At 42.1% G+C, this 14147-nt stretch overlaps 1 protein-coding gene across 8 annotated transcripts in view; it reads right to left on the bottom strand.

Annotated features, from left to right (window-relative positions):
• Positions 1-14147, bottom strand: part of Ano4 (anoctamin 4) — a 275001-nt gene that overhangs the window by 147354 nt on the left and 113500 nt on the right. For 7 of the 8 annotated variants that reach the window (XM_033763868.1, XM_033763866.1, XM_033763863.1 and 4 more), the window contains exon 3: positions 6688-6792. The exons of the other annotated variant lie outside the window; for it this stretch is intronic. In XM_033763868.1, the coding sequence (XP_033619759.1) occupies positions 6688-6792 (105 nt within the window). The remainder of the gene's footprint in view (positions 1-6687; positions 6793-14147) is intronic. 8 annotated transcript variants of the gene reach the window in all.

Here is a 14147-nt window from a genome sequence, read left to right as displayed (position 1 = left end):
CCCCAAAGGCCTGGGAGTTAAAAGCTTTAGTCCCCAGGTTGACGCCAGTAGGAAGTGGCGGAGACCTGAAGAACTGAGGCCTTCTGGTCCCTGGGAGCACATCCCTGAGGAAACCTCAGACCTTTCTGCTCCTCTTTTTCTCATCCCATACACAAGGTGTGCACTGTCCTGCCAATGGCCCACATGAAATAGGCCACCTGACCAAATCACGAGCCATGGACCACGGTCCAAAGACTGACACGGAAAATTACAGAAAATTTTATGTGCTCACCATTCAGAGAAGCACAATACAACCTCACATCAGCCCCTTTCCTGCTGCCTGGAAATGAAGCATCCCTTGTCTGGGTGTCCCCCTCTGTATGTGCCACCTTCCTGATGTCACTTGGTGCCCATCTCGGTCATCGGTACAGTACATAGGGCTCGATGTTACCCATCTGTCAGGTGTCTGCTGGGACTCTCAGAGTACATCCCTTGTGGACGGGGAAACCCTACTTTACACGAAGGGCCTGGCGAGTATACCCTAGAGAGAGCAGAAGTGGGAAAGACAGAGAGACACCCTCGCAGTTTCTTACTGCTCCCCCAGAATTACTTTCTGGAAACCCTTATGGGGGCACTGCCACCAGAATGCTCAGGGAAACCAGTGCATCCTGATAAACCAATTTCTTGAGAACAAAGGCGATGAAGGCATCTTCTTACCTTCCAGCCTCTCAGTGGTTTCCACAGAGGATAAACATCCTGAACTGTTACAGAGCAGTAAGAACACTGTAAATCACGGGCCTCTCATCAGTATTACCGCTGCTTCGCTAACTAGTTAGGAATCATGTCCTACCCTTTGTCCTTGAGCCAACACCGAGTCAGATACCTGAGGCAGAAGCAGGAAGAAGACATGTGGGAAGCCTCAAGAAAGTAGGAAATAATATCGAAAACCAAAGAGTTGGACTCATGGCTCTTTGGTTTAATTCTCCATTTTCCAAATGCAGCGGGCTAATCCCACCTTAGTATAGAGTTACAGTACAGGGTACATAACCTCAGTATCTTCTGATGCAGACAAAATAAGGTGGAATTACAGTTAACAGAGGAAGACACAGCGGGCTCTCTCTGCAGTGTAACCCAGGATCTACTTTCGTTGTCCAGAGTGCTGGTTCATTACACTGTTCTCCTCCTAAGTTCCAAATAACTACATCTGACCCTCAGTTCTGACAGCATTTCATACTGACCTCAACGCATCACTGGGAAAGATAAAACAAGACACCTGCATGAATAATTCAGAATCCAGAAAAAGATAAAAGACTGCTTACACCTTGATTGGCATGCATATGTGATTGCTTTATAACAAGTCCCTCTCGGTGTCTGCACTAAGTTCTCTGTAGGTGAAGGGCCAACTGACATAGGGCTAGCAGATAAGAGACACCCAGTGTGCATTTTACAATAAACCTTATCTGTCAGGTTGTATCAATTGTTACTTTTCCTTTTTGTAGAAAGAGGTAAGGGGACCAGTTTGAGGACTGTCAGGGGGATTTTCTCATTTCCTCTTCAAACAACCTATAAGACAGGTATCATGAAGAGAAAGCCTGGTTCGTAAACGCTAAGTACAGCTGGGTGCAGATAAAAGTGATGAAGATGGATTCTGACCCAGCTGTGACTCCTGCATCCATGCTATTTCCAGTAGGCTGCTCGTTTCTGCGGGGAGCATTCTGCTGTTCTGACATCCTGTTTGGCTTTGAAGAACAGGAAGTCATTTAACTGCTAAGCAATTATCTTGTCACTGTTTTAACACTGATCTGAATAAAGCTAGACTTTACATCTGTAGCCCAACAGGCTTGACACCTTTTAAAATGTAACAAATACATCAAATTAAATGTTTTTAAAAATTCAGAGAAACACACAGAGACAGCACAGCTCTGAGCAGCACCTTAGGCTGGGACTTTAGGAGCCGAACACCGTTTAGCATTTATGTGACAGTCGTAACCCCAGGACTCTGTAGGTGTTCATTACTCTTCCAATGCCTATAACGATATCCCGAAGGCACAGGCTGCCTGCTTTACAACAGGAATAAAGCAGGACCTAATAGAAAGAACTCAAGATAAATAAATAAAGTAATTGGGAAGGACATCATTGCTTCCTTAGCTTGTTTTATTCCTTTCCAGTAAAACTAGCAGTTGCCAAAGTATGTTCCCTGGAACTCCAGGATCTTTTGGAGGAGCATTAGGGGCATAAAAAGGGCAAAGAATAAAGTAAGTAAGCAAAGCTTCACTTACACAGAAGAGCTCAGTTTCTCTCTTTTATGTACTGAGGTTGTACGCTGAAAATATATTTAGTGGGAGACACAAGTTGTACTGCTTTGACTTCTGCTAGTGGGTTTGGGCAACGAATAGTGATGTTAACATCTCACTAAAGAAAACCTGGCATTTTGATTATTATAGACCGGATTGTAGGCATCTTCCCTCTGGCAGGGAACATTCTGCAGAAGGCTTTTGTTACGGTGTGTATCTAAAATACTCCCCACCAGTTCCGTGTGATTGGAGGTGAGGCTCTGTTCTCAACTGCAGACCGGTCCATTAGCGAGACTGTAATTGATGCCATTATTGGGAGGTGATGGAGATTTGGGATTGGGCTTCGTGGAAGGAAGTGGTCATGGCGTGCGACACTGGGGCCTAACTGTAGCTGATCTCCTCTTCTCTGGCTCTTTTCCTTTTTGCTTTCTGGCTGCCACAGGGTGAGCAGATTTCCTCCCCCACACCCTTCAGCCATGATATTTCTAAACTGATACCAGAAGATCGTAGACTGAAGCCTGCAAAACCACAACCCAAACATTGTTTTTACTCTTCTAAATTGTTTACCTCAGGTATTTTGTCATAGCAACAAAAACCTAACTAATACACATTGAAATTTTTTTAAAATGTCAGTGTAAACAATAAAATTACAGGATTTTAAAAGATGCATGGCCCTTAAAAATATGCCATTGCCTTGTCTTGGCTCAGTCATGGTAATGTTTATAAAACAGCCCAGGACTTGCACCCCAAGGCACTCTGTAAAGCACCAGGATCATTAACTTGTTACCACAACAGCAAGACTGCTGTGAAGAGCCTTTCCTGCTCCTCCTTTATTGTAAAGAAAAAGCACCTTGGTTACTCCGATAACAAGGCAGATAATGATGGCACCTCTTGCCACCCCAGGCATGGTATTTAGCGGAGAACAGTGAGCTATGTGCAAGCTTTGTTCATTAGCCTTGTACTTTCTCACGGCGTGAGATGAGGTCAACGGTGCTCTGCATGAAAGATCCTCAAAGTCTACTGACCGCAATGTCCCCCATTTTGGAAAGAGCGTGTACTTTGGCTTCAGAGAGATCAAAGTTCAAACGCCAGTCCTTCCTCTAGCTAGTTACTAGATTGGAAATGAGATGAGGTCAATGGTGCTCTCTGCATGAAAGATCCTCAAAGTCTACTGACTGCAATGTCCCCCATTTTGGAAAGAGCGTGTGCTTTGGCTTCAGAGAGATCAAAGTTCAAACGCCAGTCCTTCCTCTAGCTAGTTACTAGATTGGATAAAGCTTATTCAAGCTTTAATTTATCTTTTCAATGGTCATAACACCACTCGCCAGACAGGAATGTTGAGAAATGAAGACACAGATGGCAGCCAACACCGACACAGTGCTTACCATGCATAGGTGCTCTGCTAAGGACTTTGTGTATGTTTATTACAACCACTTTTCTTTTATAGATGTGAGGATTAAGGCAAAGGGAAACTAAGGCTTAAATGAAATGGCACAAGGAGAAGGTCAAGCTTAGGGTTCTCACACAAGATCACATGCTCAACACATGCCACTACCCGTCCCTTCCCCTCCGAAATGGCATGACAGCTTAAAATAGGAGATCAAAGCTCAAGAAATTGGATTCAAAATGACTCATGGAGTGTCACTAGAGAAATGATGCAGCTCCCCAGCCAAAAAAGCCCAAACCAGCCCACTGCAGGAACAGCTAGGTGATTGTGTGGGCACAGGTACAGGCACAGAGGGTCCAACCATGGGATACAGCAGTCCAACAACCCTAACCCACAAGCTGTCTTCTTGAAGTCCTCTGTTTTTCCCATTACAGCCCAGTGGGACACAACACAGTTCTGTCTTCCAGGGTAGGAACACCATCCAAGAGTCCAAAATGCTCACCAATATTTTCAGGTACTATGCCTAAAGAGTGACTGGCAAATAGCAGGTAAGAAAACAGACAAATGGATGGATAGAACAATTCTTTTTTTCCTTTATAAGCTTTACATCAAACAGGGAGACCCAGAAAAGCAAACTGAGTATGGCCAGTCACTCTGAGACACAGTTGGTATAGATGAGGTAAATTTAGGATGTGTGCACTGCAGGAAAAAATAATGTTAATGTATTTTACAATATGTAAGAATGATGGGAATATTCTTGAATCAAAATATGAAAATGTAAGAATAAAATGGTTAAAAACCAAGGGAGTTTATAGTTCCTAATAATTGCATTTTTAGCAGGACAAAGTCTGATATACAATTATCTATTGATTATCACAAATTAACCATAAAGCTTGGGAAGCTGCACGGGGTTTCCTCACCTTCAAAACTGAATATACAATTACTGAATATTTCTGTCTCTGTCTCTGTCTCTGTCTCTCTAACACACACACACTCACACACACCACACTTCTAGCTTGATCTTGAAGGTTACACATACACAGCCATAAACTTCTAAAGCAAAACTGAAACAAAAAAAAAAGTTAAATCTTCCCATCACCTTGATAATCTCAACAAAAATATCTGTAAGGGAGGAGTTCAACTGACGTTCAGAGCTCTGTATTCCTCACATCAATACTTATTGGTCTCTCAAAGCTTTCTAGAAACAGTAAGATACAGCCCTTCAAAAAGCACACTATGTATTTTTATACTGACAAATTGCAGAGACCTGGCTAACTATATGAATCCAGAAAAGACCCAGCCTATGTAGGCAGCTTTACAGATCTACTTAGCAGAAAACTCGTTTTATAATAAGAGAATAGATTACTTCTCAAGCACTAGAAAGTATGCAAACTATAAAGATCTTGATTTCCATTTTAAAGTGAAGTAAAATTCCCATTTTCTTGTTTTGAAATTACAGAGAAAGTAATCATAAATTTAGATCCCTCTACCTCTTTATAAAGAGATCAGCATTCTAAAGTATAGCAGTTAGCACCATATACAAACATGTCTTTATGAAGATCTCATAATAAAACACTACCTTAAAATCACCCTTTATAAACCCTTAGTTCATTTTAATGTCCGCTCATGTAGCCACCAAAAACATGAGTTAAGTTCATTTCTGGCACTTACGTGAAAGCCAGCATTTATCATTTATGGAAAAAGATCTTTGAAACCTTTGAGCACTATATAATCTATCATCTTTCAAATCAAATGTAATAATAATATAATCTTACAACTTTTCATGAAAAGTTATTATCTCTTCAGTGTCTTTTAATTTGATTTTTATTCTTCTGGTGGGGGGACCACTTTCACTTATTCACTAACCAAATACAAGGGTTTCCTAGCCAGAACACATGACTGTTGCATTCTTCACTAAAAATATTTCTTTCAAAAGTAGCTTCATCTTCATCACTTGCAGGATCCTTCACCTCACTGTTTAAACCCTGAACTGAACACATCCGTGAAAGGGTTCATGAAGTACCAGAACACTCAGTCTGATCTCTAGGTCTGTAGGTTATTTTGTTACTTCCTCCCACCACAAGTGGGGCTGTGAAGTGAATAAAACAGTATAGTGAGGAATGTGGAAAATGACTACTAAAATGAGGAAATGATTCATAAGAAAATTGCTACAAGGCTAGGATGTAGCTCAGTGGCGGGGAACTTGCCTAGCACGTGGCAGACCTTGGGTTTGATTCCCAGTACCCGAAAAGATAAATACAATTAGTACAGAAATGCAACACTCCCAAACTGAAAGTACAAAAAAAACCCACGGTTCTTTATGCAATGCTCTTCCTATCTGAACCCCTCAAATCTAACACTGACACTTAATTCTTTGAGACTGAGAGGCGTGTTGCCATCCAGAATTAGAGCTCCGGTGATGACACGACTGTAATGACTTCCCCAATGCTAAATCTGCAATTTGGTAAATGTTTTGATTATGATAAAATTCTTAGTGAAGATCACAAAACACAAATAAAATAATCTGAGAAGAACTAAGCTTGATGGATCAAAATGCTTAGAAACAGGGGTTCCCTGTGAGACGCGGCCTGTTAGCGATGGTTCCAATACCTTTCTGGGGACTAAATTCTTGATTCCAGAGCACCAGATCAATATTAACTTCTTACATTTGGGTAGAGGAATGGTGTTTTGCTTTCTTAAAGTTTTTTTTATTATAATTAATCAAGGAATCTAAAATATTACAATACTTGAAAATTTATTAAATAGCATACTAAATGTGTAAAATGTGTAATTCAGCTACAGGGTTCTTCAAAGACCCTGACATTACATGGCTCAGTTTCATATATTAAATTCCTATCTCACTGTCTCTTCTATTTCAAGATTATTTTTTACAGTATCTCCTCCAGGACATCATTTTATCATTTTTTTTACAGCTCGGCATTGAAAGTTTCCACTCTCCTTATCCCCACCCCAGATGTTACGACAGTTTCTCCTCTCATGGTGAATTTAAAATTGGAGCAAACTTACTTTCTTGTATTGCATTAAGAATTTCTGAAAAGTCCACATCATTCCTTGGGCCGTCAGAGAGTCTTTGCATATCCAGCTGGTAGCCTTGCAAATCCACACCTCCTTCTGGGGAAATGAAAGATATTCATGGAGTTTGCATTGGGTATCAGAGAGCCCAGTGCTTGGGCCCAAGGAGAAGCAAAACCCAAAGGGACAGCTACTTTATCCTCCTTCTTGGATAAATGACTTTAAAAGACAAAAAGAAAGCAAGAACAGCAACAAAACAAAATAACCAACAAAGAAGACGAGAAACATACATATTCCGTTTGCTCCTTGTGGAGCAAAACATGCTCAATTGAATTTCCAGTGCAAAAATAAACCAACTAATTTTTTTACATTGCAACATACTTTGCAGTGTTTACTGATCATTTCCTGGCTGAAAAAGATAACATGTTAACCTCCACTCAAGAACATATAAAACTCTTTCCAGCTGTATGTGGATAGCAAGTGACATTCAACACAAATGCTTCATGCTACCATTTTCTTCCAAATTCTAATAATTCATTTTTAGGAAGGATTTAATATTCTTAATAAATACAGTATCAATATTTTCCTCTCACGTTTGGACCTCCCGGTTATGTCTTTTATCTTTCAACTATAACAGGATCTTTTTGTTTGTCCTATGAAATAATTACACCCCGTGCATTAGGTGTGTGTTATGATTTTGGTGTGTTCTAAACAAAGAAAATCTCAGTACTCTGGGAGGTGGAGGGAGGAGGACTGCAAGTCTGAGCCCAGCCTGAGTGATCTGGGGACTCAGTGAAACCCTGTCTCATAATACAAAGGGCTGGGGGGACATAGCTCAGTGCAAAGGCCCTGGGCCCAATCCTCAGTGTGGGGGGAGAAAGCTTTTTGGCTGCCCCATATACTGATAGAACATTCAAGGGAGTCAACCAAGCTATCAAGAGGCAGTTTTATCACTAACAATCACACACCCTCTAAATGCTTCTTAGTAAGCACGTGTCCAGTTTGAGGAGTTGGCAAAAGCAAAAGGCCAATTCTGATATGGCCTGACGAATAATATGAGGCATGCCCTAGCTACCGGAATCTTCACAGAAATAATCCTTCTCTAGGCTCAGAAAGTCTACCATGTCTTATTGGTCCCAATTCCTACAATCCAGGAGGAAGACACAGCCACTGCTTTAGACGGATGCTCATTCTAGGTTGGAAACGCTCACAACTAACAGAGCAGGAGGTGAGCCTTGGGGGGCAAGGACTTAGTGCTGGGAACAGGGCCTGGCACACAGTAGACCCTCAGCAAACATGGGCTGGATGAAGGAAGGAGGCCATGCAGTAAACACCAAGCAAATACACAGGGCTACAAGTAAAGCCACGAGCTCGGACCCTGGAGTCACAGAGACCAGCATCAGAGCTCTTTCAGGTCACCGTGAAACTCTCCAAATCTGTTTCCTCGCTATAAAATAGGGATGATAATCACAGCCTCACAAAGCAGCAGGAGAATTAAATGAAGTGAAAAACCTCTTAGCTGTCAGAGTCCACCCTCAGTAAATGCAAGCAGCTGTATTGTTACTTCCAGCCACAACAGCCATCAAAGCAGCACCGGTGTCCACAGAGAGAGGTGTCACCACTGAACAGTGAGCCACTGTCAAGAGTCACTGTGGAAAGCCAGTCCCCAGGGACCGTACCACACAGACACAGTGGTGAGCTGCTATAATGTGGCCTCATTGCCAAGTCTGCAGTTATTACCTGAAGGGCAGCTTCTCAGACGGGACACAGAAAGATGCCGTCCTTCGGGCCATGGTGAAAACAGGATGTTAGGATGTTTGCCTTTCTCCCCGTGGACAGACCCTTCAGAGAGCTAGAGCCGAGAGCTCACGTGTTCCAATGCCTTCCTCGGCTGGTCGGTCACTGTGTTCCGTTCAGTGGTCAAAGAGCTCACGATGGCAACAGGGAAATAGCAGGCATAGCATGGCTGGCCTTCCGCACGCTCTGTGCCATGGCTTTTATCTTCTCTGACTTTAGCCTTGGGAAGGAAGGCCGATGGGATGGAGTAACGTGCCCAAAGTCACACAGCCCCTGGGGGACACAGAGGCCATGGCTTCAGGCTCTGTAATACCACCCATGTCAGGGGCTGGGGATTCAGCTCAGTGGTTCTGCTGCCTGATTCTCAAGTGTAAGGTCCTGAGTTCAGTCCCCAGTGCCAAAACAAACAAACAAACACAAAAACCACCCATGTCCAAGATGTCACAAATGCACGCTACTGGAAATAAGAGACTGGATTTACTGAATAAATGTCATAGAACCCCATATTCTAATCCTTCAGATCAAGAAAAATCCACCACATGACTAGCCACTTTCAGGAGTTCATAAATCTGAGCCCAAAGTAGGTATGATTACTAAATAAAACTACGGTTTTTAATAATTAAAATTCTATGAAGTCTTAATTTTTTTTAAGTCAGGGGTCAGTATAGAAGTATAAGAAGTCACAAAAGAAACAACATAAAGGAGGCACGTAGGTATTTCCATTCTACACTTGAAGAATATTTAGGGGAACGAGCAAATGAGAAAACCATACAGGCATTCAATACTAAAACAAGGAATGATAATTACAGCCTCACAACCCTATAGAATAGGTATAGGCATGTCCTGCACATACTAAAAAAAAAGCTAGAGTAGAAGAAAAGGACAGGAAGAAAATATTCCAAATGGGTACAGAAGTTATTACCCACTGTGAAATTATGGGTAGTTTCCGTCTTATTTTACCCTTTATCTTTTCTACATTTTTCACAATAAGCATAAAACATTTTTATAACTTAAAAGACATTAAAAAATTCAGACTGGAACAATGAAATATAATAGTAATTACCAAGACTTCAGAATTCAAGATCTAAAAGGCTACAAATATTAAATATCCAATTTAATGCAAGTCTTAAACTGTGTAAATCAAACAGCTCCAAACTGCAGGACATAACATCCTCTTTACAATAAACATGAAGACCACGTTTGGAATCTGCAATATATAAAGCAACTCTGGCCCTCTACTCTCCAGTACAGAGCCCACTTCCATAAAGAGAACATCAGGTTTGGAACATCTAGCCATAAGCCATTGTTTAAATCGTGGAGTGACAAAGAGGGGTGTGCTGTAAAGCAAGAACTTTCTATCTGAGGGGTGATCAGTGTGGGAGGAAATCTTCAAAGGAATCCCTGAGACCACAATCCCCACCATTACCAAACACCGCCCAAGTCCAAGAAACTCAGTGACTTCCGTACCTGAAATGTGACGTCTACTTTGTACTTTTGATAGTCACTTATCATTAGGCATATAGTTGTGATATTACTTCTAAAATACTAAGAATCCGAGTTCTTCCCCGTAGTCACAGACTTCTCTAACACTGGGGAGGCAGGAGGCTGAGGCAGGAGGATTGGTGCAAGTTCAAGGTCAGCCTGGGCTAAATAGTGAGTTCAAGGCCAGCCTGAACTACATAGGGAGATCCTGCCTCAAAAAACAAAAACAGAACAAAACAAATAAAATGCTACAAAGCTATAAAGCAGTAGAGGAGAACTTGAAGATGTCATGGTTTCAGAGTGGTACTCTTTAAATTAAAACTTCAAAAAGTCTTAGTGCAGCACCAAGGAAACTAAACAAGAATGCTGCATAAGTAGGAAGATAAAAGTCCTCAAAGATGTGAAAAACATATTGAACAATTTTTAAAAAATTAAAATTGTTCTACGATCCGTCCGACCTCCCAATTCAGTGTTTGCTTTTCTTGTGCGTGATGAATCAGAGTGGTTATACTCAACTCTTCGTGGAGATTGTGTGGGGTGAGTAATGTTCAAAATAAAACCAGCTTTATAACGGCATTTGTAAAAGCTTGTCAGTGGGCAAGTAGTTTAAAATTCATTTTAGATTTTTCTTCACCTTGGATTTTAGCGAAGCACAAGAGGTAAAAGGACAACAACACAACAACAACAAAAGAGCTCTAACAGTGAGTTTATCAATTAGCAAACACACCAGAGCCTGTCCCATCTCGTTTCTGTCCAAGACCCACCTCCAGCGCTCAGCTTCCGGAAGTATTTCTTGATCCCAACAAGTAAACCATTTTTCTGTCCCCTGAGCCCATAGCTACTTATATTTTTTCCTTTCCTATATATGCTTTCCGTTTTTTTAAAGGCAGGTAAAGTGGCACAGTATGGAGCAGACAGGGAGAAGAGGAAACCCTAACTGTCCCCACCTCGGCTCTGTCCTTGTAGCTTGCGCCTCAGGTATGGAAACAGGTTACAAGCTAGGAGCACACCACATCCATGTTCCAGGTCCCGCCAAGCCTAGACCAAGACTCTGAATACAGTCACTGCGCACTTACTGGCTTTTTACTGTCATTTCACATTACAGGGATAGATAACAGACTACAAAAATGCCCCCGGCTTTCTTCTTAATCTATTATTTAAGGCACCTCAAGGTGCCTGTGAAAGACATGCCAGGCCATCTGTTTCTTATAAAGTCCTTAAAAATTTTTATCAAGTAATAAGTAAAGTCTCCAAGTGCCGAAGAGCTTTTCAGTGGAACCAACAGCTACCCATTTTACAATCTGACTTTTCCCCAGAATGACTATTTTAAAATTTCTGTTGGATACTTACCCAGGAAATCGATATTCTTAGTTATTCTACTAGATGGCCTTTATTTAATAACTTCAAATCATTACTTACAATTCCATTTCCTGTTCAATAAAATAGAGACAGATCCTACATATGCAAATTAACACAAAAATGGTATAAAATAGGTTTTCACATGTGGATTTGAATTCCACTTTTATATGACTTTGAGCCATTACATAATAAGCCTCATCTTCCTCATTTACAAGACAGAGTGAAATTGTTGGAGGCTTTAAGAAGGCTTATCTATGTAAATAATTTGGTCCATTGTATTATATCATTGTGGTTCACTAAAAAATTTTTATGACACACTCCTTAGAAAAATGAGGGCCTGCTTTAGGTTTGGGGCCTATGTAAATAAAACAATTTGGTAAAAAAAAAAAATCCTGTATGTTTGGGCTTAGAATATTTTCCAAGGAAAATCTGACAAATCAAATGTTGCCTTGCCGGGTAGCAGAAAAAGACAAAGAATCCATGAAGTGGGGGAAGTGACACAAATGATATTTTCTGTGATTTCTGCAAACTGAATGGCTCTGGGCATTTGTCTGTGGTCTATTTACATTTGACAAATAAAAAGTGGTAGTTCCCGTCCTGAGAGGTCTGTTTCATCCAACTCCTCATAAATAGCATTTTTTTTTTTTTACAAAAGGTGTAGCAGTATTCCAAAACTTGAGCTTGATATCAAAATTTGATATCTAAAATAAATCCTCATGTGTAATTTTTTTTAACTTAATAGGCTGCAAAGACACTGACTTTTAAACTGGGAGTTTTGTTTTGATCTCCGGATAGGTGAACCCAATATTCCTGTGACCGAATTAGGCTGAGAACTCTACTCTGAAGAGAGAAAGGGGCATGTTACTGTAAGGGCTCCGTCCGTACCAGCCAGCGCTCAAGAAGGACATATACATAGGTACAGTTCTCCAGGACGCATGTAATTGTTGCATACTGCAGATATATACTAGCAAAAAGGAACTAAACTAAACTCTGACTTAAATTTTTTCTTTAAATCTTTGAAGAGAAGGAAAATGAATGTTTCTGGAAGAACGGAAGTTGGAGACCTTAGGCTTACACGCAGGACACTGCATGACTCTGGAAAGACCTACCACCCTCCTGTTTCCTGACTTCATTTCTAGAGCTCGCCAGCGTCTAGTGTGCCACAAGCCAGGAAGACTTCACAATAGAGCAGGTAGCTTAGGCGCTGTTGTAAAAGACATGGAAGTCGTGCTCTTTCACGCGCTCAGTGCGGTGCAACCGTTATGAATGGAGCGATGACAACATGAGGCCGTTCTTGGGCACAAACAAGCTCGATTACAAAAGCAAGAACAAACAGATTGATTCACCCACACGACCCACATGAAGGCTAAAGCTCTTCACTCAGATGACTAACACAGGGTGGTCCCTCAACCCAGTCTTGGACTGGGTCCTGACTGCAGAACCACATTCGGCCAACAGCAGGCAGATGTTTCTCGGGTCTAAAACAGATGTCATGATTCTACTGCTTCAGGCAATAAGGGCTGACCTTCAACAAAATTGCTTCTGTGCTTCCCAGGACTGGCAAGGTGCTGATCTGCTGGACTGCAATACCTCCGTGGCCTAAAAGCTACAAGTAGCACCAGGGACTTGGACTCTCACAGACCGGGAGTCTCATAGTCTCCTGGGTGCTGAGGTCTATGGCTATGATGACAAAGATTCTTACAGAAGAGGGGGAGAGAGAGACTGAAGATTAGGAGGGGTTGTGGAGTAGCAAGTCTAAGATTTTCTGTTGTGCTATGATATTGATTACTTTTTTGAGGGGGAGAATATATTTTTCTTAGTATATGTTTGCAATGTATCAGAGTTGCATTTATCTGAGGGACTGGTATAGCAAACTTGGATCATTTCTGATCCTTTATACCCCACTGCCACCTCCTCATCCCTTTTTTCAACTAGAACAAGTCTGCCTTTTTGTTTCCTACCATCTCTCTTTTGCTAAGTCGTTTGTTTACTCATGTTTATTTCACAGAAACGAGAACCCATACAATATTTAAATTCCGGTAACCCTCTTAACTGGACTGGAAAGTCCTGGTATACACAAGGGCTGGGGAAGAATGGAGGAGGAGGATGCCCCTTGGAGGATTACAAGCTCCCCAAACCAGGACTCTGCCCAGCAGCCGCTCAGCTCTGGCTTAAGCAAGCACAGTAGATGCTCACTGTCAACTGCCCACCTGCCATAGTTAAGGACTTTCGCCTTTGAATTCCAACCCTACTCATTACACTCGTGTGGCCTTGAGCTAAACGCTTAAATCTCTCCACGATTTTGCTTCTTTCTAGCCTAGCTTTTGGCTGTGAACACTACGCAGCCCTTATCAGCCTTGAGCTCACCATTCTCCCGTGTGCTGGGATTACGGGTATGTGCGAGCTTCTGAAACAGAAGACTTTGGAAACAGCCTCCATGTGCCCGTGAATCCTCATTGTCAATGTGACGGGCCTGGGAGACTCCTGGAGAGGTGGCTGGATCACGAGGGTGCCGGACACCGGTGGATTAACTGCTCGTGTTGGTGGCTGAAGGCCCTGTCAGCAGGCGGGGCCCTGTGGAGGGGTGGCTCAGTGGGGGGCATCTGTCCCTGGTGCTCTTTCCCTGGCTCTGCTCCCCTACCCCCTTCCACCATGCCGTTTGTCCCTTGGCACCAGCTGAGCACGGACTGAAACTGGGAGCCAAATAAACCACGTCCTCCTCTAACTCGTGCAGTGTAGCAGCCACAGGAAAGCTGATTTGTGCACTCAGGTAGAAGAAGCAGTTTTAAATCCTTCAAGTCACACTTTTTTTTTTC

The sequence above is a fragment of the Fukomys damarensis genome, unplaced genomic scaffold (genome assembly GCF_012274545.1).
Source record: "Fukomys damarensis isolate Sample0158 unplaced genomic scaffold, DMR_v1.0_HiC HiC_scaffold_15, whole genome shotgun sequence".
Classification (NCBI taxonomy): Eukaryota; Metazoa; Chordata; class Mammalia; order Rodentia; family Bathyergidae; genus Fukomys; species Fukomys damarensis.
This window is presented reverse-complemented; position numbering and strand designations above follow the sequence as displayed.